This window comes from Nicotiana sylvestris, chromosome 10 (assembly GCF_000393655.2).
Source record: "Nicotiana sylvestris chromosome 10, ASM39365v2, whole genome shotgun sequence".
NCBI classification, from domain to species: domain Eukaryota; kingdom Viridiplantae; phylum Streptophyta; class Magnoliopsida; order Solanales; family Solanaceae; genus Nicotiana; species Nicotiana sylvestris.
This window is the reverse complement of record NC_091066.1, coordinates 170,776,063-170,781,812: the sequence shown is the minus strand read 5'-3', so window position 1 is coordinate 170,781,812 and position 5,750 is coordinate 170,776,063. Positions and strand designations below refer to the sequence as shown.

The window sequence follows — 5,750 nt, the reverse complement described above, 5'->3', positions numbered from 1 at the left end:
TGGGATGGATGGGTCCCGATAAATAGACTGTTCGTCTTCTCCGTGGACCACAAATTCCCGATCTTCATATTCAAACTTCACCATTTGGTGGAGAGTGGAGAGTACAGCCCCTGCAGCACGAATCCAAGGTCTTCCGAGGAGAAAGTTGTAAGATGTGTCCATATCCAGTACCTGGAAAGTTACTTCGAACTCCACCGGCCTGATAGTCAATATCATGTCTATTTCTCCGAGGGTGTCCCTCTTGATGCTATCAAAAGCTCTTACACAGACATTAATGGGGCGAATCCTTCCGATACCAATTTCCATTCTTTGCAACGTGGAGAGCGGACAAATGTCAACACCCGAACCCCCATCCAACATTACTCGCTTGACATAGTAGTCTTCACACTTGACTGTCATATGTAAAGCCTTGTTGTGAGCTGCTCCCTCCGGAGGCAAATTGTTCTTGCTAAAAGAAACTTGATTAACCGCAAAGAACCTTTCCGTCATTCTTTCAAGTTGTTCAACTGAAGTCTCAGCCGACACATACGCTTCATTCAAGGTTTTGAGCAGGATCTTCTGATGTTCGGCGGACCTCATTAGCAAAGATAGCATAGACTTGTTCAGGGTATTTGCGCAACTGATCCACCACTTCATAGTCAGGCATATTCATCTTCTGGAAGAAAGCCTCTGCTTCTTCAGTGCTTACATGCTTCTTGGGTGGGAAGCGCTTCCGTGTGGCATTGTTCACTTCTTGAATGTCTGAATATTTTCCCGTAGAAGTATTTTTTGGAAGTTCCCCCGTGATTTCTTTGCCTTTGTACGTAATCAATGTTTGTTGATAATTCCACGGTACCGTAGACGGGTCTGTCATTGGCTTCTGTGGCACGCGTCCGATAACCACTGGCTCATTCAGCCAAGGTGGTTTAATAGTCCCCCGGACCACATAGGCCCCTTTCGACACGTTCATCGGTATTCCCCTTTTCATTTCGAATCTCTGTGGTTTCTCTGATCGACCTCGTGGAGTATAGAGAACCTCATTCTTCGAAGGCAACATCGTCTATGTCTTTGTCTCAGCCTTCTTTTCGAGCTCAGCCTTGACAGTGTTAGTCTTCTTTTCCCCTTTCTCTTGCTTCAGGGTTGTTTTAGGCTTTCTCTCTGCATCGACAATGGCGATTATAGCTTTCAGGGAAGGATCAAACTCCTTGTCCTCATAGATCATCCCAATCAACGGCCCATTATTGTGAGCGGGCAACGGATTGTTGGTCACATTTGGGACCTCTTCGTCCCTTAATACTATCTTTCCCTGTTCTATTAAGTTCTTTACCACCCTTTTTAAAGTCCAATAATCATTGGTATCATGCCCTTCTTCTCCCGAATGATAAGCACACCTGACACTAGCTTTGTAAGCAGGTGATGCTGGATTTTGCCTTGTCTGAGGGACTGGTTGCAGGAAACCCATCTGGACCAGTTTTGGGAATAAGGTAGAATACGGTTCACCAATGGGTGTGAAAGTTTGTCTTCTAGGTGGTTCTTGAGGATGAAAGTTATTCTGGGGTAGTTGTGGATTATAGTGGTGTCGGTAAGGAGGCTGATTTATGGGAGGTAGAGCTTGGCTCCGATTGGCTTGTTGCGGTGGCCGGACATAAGGCTGAGTAGTCATGACCGAGTATGGCTGAGGAGTATAGGCCAAATCTTGGTGAGGGTAATAGTGTTGCGGGGTCCTCTCTGAGAGAAGAGATCTGGGAGTATAGTTTCTCCTTGTACCCGATGTTGCCATAAACGTTTCTTCCCTTTTATTTCCCTTTGCTATTCCTCCAGACCCACCCTGAATGGCTTGGGAGGTAGCTCTGATAGCAGATTGGCTTAGAATTCGACCCGTTTTTAGCCCATTTTCTACCATTTCTCCGATCTTAATCGCTTCTGCGAAAGGTTTTCCCATGGCCGACATCATGTTTTGGAAGTAATCTGATTCTTGAGCCTGGAGGAAAGTAGTGACCATTTCTATTTCATCCATGGGAGGTTTTACCCTTGATGCTTGCTCGCGCCATTTAATAGCGTATTCTCTGAAGTTTTCTGAGGGTTTCTTCTTCAAGTTTGACAAATAATTCCTGTCTGGCGCGATGTCAATATTATACTGAAACTGCCTTACAAAATCTTTGGCAAGATCATCCCAAATGTGCCATCGAGATATGTCCTGAACCATATACCACTCTGAGGCTATTCCCACCAAGCTTTCTCCGAAGTATGCCATCAACAATTCTTCTTTGCCTCCAGCCCCATGCAATTGGTTGCAGTACTTTTTGAGGTGAGCAATGGGATCGCCATGCCCATCATATTTCTCAAACTTCGGTGTTTTGAACCCTACGGACATGTGCACGTGAGGGAACATGCACAGATCAGTATAGGAGACACTCTTCTGCCCGCTTAAGCCTTGCATATTTTTTAAACTCTGCTCGAGGCTCCTCATTCTTCTCGCCATTTCATCTTGTTCAAGAGCTTTGGGATTTCGGTCTTGCCCAGGCATAAAATCGTATTGAGGTTGCTGAGGGTGAGCGCTAGTGGTAAACTGAGTTGGTTCCAGCGAGAAGGATGGTGCTTGAAATGCGAATGAGGAAGAGTCAAAATTAGGCTTGTGTATAGCGGGTTATGCCTCAATTGGACAGGGCGATGCAGTGAATATGTTTGTAGACACATCTGTCATTGACACCTGGGGATAAGAATCGGAGGGTGATCCAGCGGAGTGGGCTGAAATGGTAGGATACCCGAATGGGCTAGTCGGATAACTTATGGGGATGTTGGAAGTCCCACTTGTCCTAGAGAATAGCTCGGGGAATCCAGGGATTACACTCGGCGGCTCTTTTCCATTGTTCCAGTCATCCAACATTTCCAACATGCGAAGCCGCAAGATTTTGTTTTCTTCAGCAGTTGCTGATTCGGAAGTTGGGATAGCCGAGATTGAACTCTCTTCGGAAATAGGAATTGTTGGCAAAGGAATTTCTGAAGACATCTCTACACTTCCCTTTGATCTCGTGAAGTAAGTGTGAATACTTCCTCTCGACTTAGTGACGGACAGCTGAACACTTCCTTTCGACCTCGTAAAGTATGAATGTGAGGCCAGACCTCCACAAAACCAAACCGCCTTTTTAAAAACCTGGACTTAGCAGCAAGCAAACGGTTAGTTTGAAACAAATAACAGACAGGTAATCTCACGTTGGGGTGTGATGCACCTATACATTTAAGTGAGTTTCTACATGTTTGCATCGATGGCATGCGTCATTCCGGCTTTTCTTTATGCTCCCCTTTATTTATATATATATATATATATATATATATATATATATATATATATATATATATATATATATATATATATATATTTATTTATTTATTTATTTGAAGTTAAAAACGTGACTGGATCCGATAAGGATTGCCTACGTATCACGACGCCGCACGAATTAGATCATTACGTAGTTCAAGACAAGCAAGTGTAAAAATAAAGAAACATTTTTTTTATTACTAAAACATTCTATTACAAACTAAACATTTTGAAAAAGGGAGAATAACAGAATTGAAATAAATACAAACTCAAAAACTACTGATACACCCTGATGCATAAAGACAAACAAAAGACGCCAAGATGGAAAATACAGACTCGACCTATAAATACATTAAAGCTTTAAAAATTGGCGCCCGCGGGGCATCGTTCGGCCTCGCCGCGGGCTTAGGTGCGAGGTCCCTTTCAAGTTGTTCCAGCTCATACATGGTTCGCTTGACATAAATCATCACTGTCGAGAAGAAGGTGGTGCGGGTCATATCTTCGCACCGTAGACACCTCCTAATGATGGCATGGGCAATGGTCTTAATCTTATCCCTGGTTTGCCCCTTTTCTATGAGTAGGCGCTCTATTTGATCATTACGGGCCTTCAAAACCCGAGAATCCTGGAGATGTTGATTCTGCCACTGCTGAATTTCTACTTCCATTTGGGCCAGTAAATCATAGCAATGTCTATTTTCAGCTTCAAAGGTTCGAGCTTGCTCAGCCGCTGTGTCCTCATGAGTGGCCACCTTTCTCTTCAAATTGGCAATGGTTTGCTTGTTATCCCTTTTCAACTGTTGCAGGTACTAGTTGCGTTCCTCTGTTCTTTTTGCCCAGTGTGCCTCGAATCCTGCTATGGTATTCTCAAAATTATATGACTCAATCCGGCACTCACTAATTTCCATTTTTCAACCTTTTATCAGTCGCTCATCCGACCGGCTCCTTTTTTGGTTATCAGCGGCTATCCTTATTTGCTGGATTTAAGCCCTAAGCGTCTCATTTTCCTGGGCCAACCTGTTCTTTTCTCCCAGATCAGTAGCAACTTGCACGTTGTTCTCAAATTTTAGACCTTCAATTTGTTGTTTCAGCTTGCTGATTTTAGCCCGATAGCCTTTTTCTTTTGCTAACCAATCTCATTGCTCCTGTGATGACTAGGCAAAATTCAGGATATGGGGTCTTTTAGCCGGCCTTTTGTTCTCAAGTTCTCTTCTGTACCACACAAGGTACCCTGGTGCTACTTTACCGTTGGCCCGATCCTGCACGCAAGTATCTGCTTTTAAACATTGGCATTCATTCCAGATCTGGCGGACTTTTGCTTCAGGAAATTGTTCGTCAGGCTAATCTCAATTGCTTGAGCACTAAGATCTTCCTCGCGTGGCACTATCTGGCGCGTAAGGCTGAATGCACTTAAGTCCCATCAATAGAAAGTGGGTCCTAACGACCGACATATATATGACCTCATCAACAAGCAACAATCCTAGTGTCCACTGTATTTGGATGGCGGTGAGGGTTCGAAAGAATGACGTCCATGCCGTAACTCCCTCGGGTAGACTGACCTCCTTGATTCTCATGTAAAACTCTTCTATGCAAGTCTTCTTCGAGGAACCATAACTCAAAAGCTCGGAACGGTGGCAGAGATGTTCAGTCATCCATATTTGTAGCAGCAAATTACACCCCTCGAAAAAATTCCCTCTGGCTTTGCAGTTTGTGAGAGCTCGAAAGATATCAGATACTACCATAGGCGCGAGAGTGCTTTCATTTTGAGTGAGCAAAGTACTGACGACCCCGGATATTTTCAGATCAATGTTTCCGTCTTTCCTCGGAAACACCAAAAGGCCCAAAAATGTTATCATGAAAGCCACTTGTCTATGCTCATCCCACTTCTGACGGTTACCTTTGTTGCATAGCTTGTTAACCGGATTGTTGAATCCTCCTACATGACCATATCTGTCGTATATGAAGCACGGACTACAGAAACCTGCGGCCAAATCTGGGTTATGGACCGTCCTGGGTATCTTTAATGAATCTAGAAACCAATGCACAGTGACAGCTCTTGGGGCAACCAGGTATTTTTGCCTTAATGGAACTTCATCATTTCCAATGTACCCAGCTATTTCCTCCAGAGTCGGGGTGAGTTCAAAATCGGAGAAGTGGAAAACATTGTGCGCTGGGTCCCAGTAGGTGACCAAAGCTCTTATGATATCTCCCCGAGGCTGGATTTCCAATAAACCCGTGAGACCTTTCAGATATTTCTTGACCTCATCTTGCCCTTCACCACCTAGATCATCCCACCATAGCCGCAACTTGACAGGGACTTTAGACATTATCGAAAAGTATTCATTTTGCATTGTGCTCATCCTGCACATTTATTAAGGTGATTTAAGTAAAAGATTATTTGACTCAAAGATGATTTGACTATGTTTTAGAAAGAAAGATCCGATTTTCAAACACG

The 5,750-nt window shown here is 43.9% G+C and overlaps 1 protein-coding gene across 1 annotated transcript; it reads right to left on the bottom strand.

Moving 5' to 3' along the window:
- Positions 1–1,039: 1,039 nt before the first annotated feature.
- Positions 1,040–2,461, bottom strand: LOC138880253 (uncharacterized). The gene is made up of 2 exons (XM_070159932.1): positions 1,979–2,461; positions 1,040–1,807 (listed from the first exon to the last, which is right to left on the bottom strand). Exons 1-2 carry the CDS (start codon positions 2,459–2,461, stop codon positions 1,040–1,042), a joined length of 1,251 nt encoding a protein of 416 aa, XP_070016033.1.
- Positions 2,462–5,750: the final 3,289 nt, after the last annotated feature.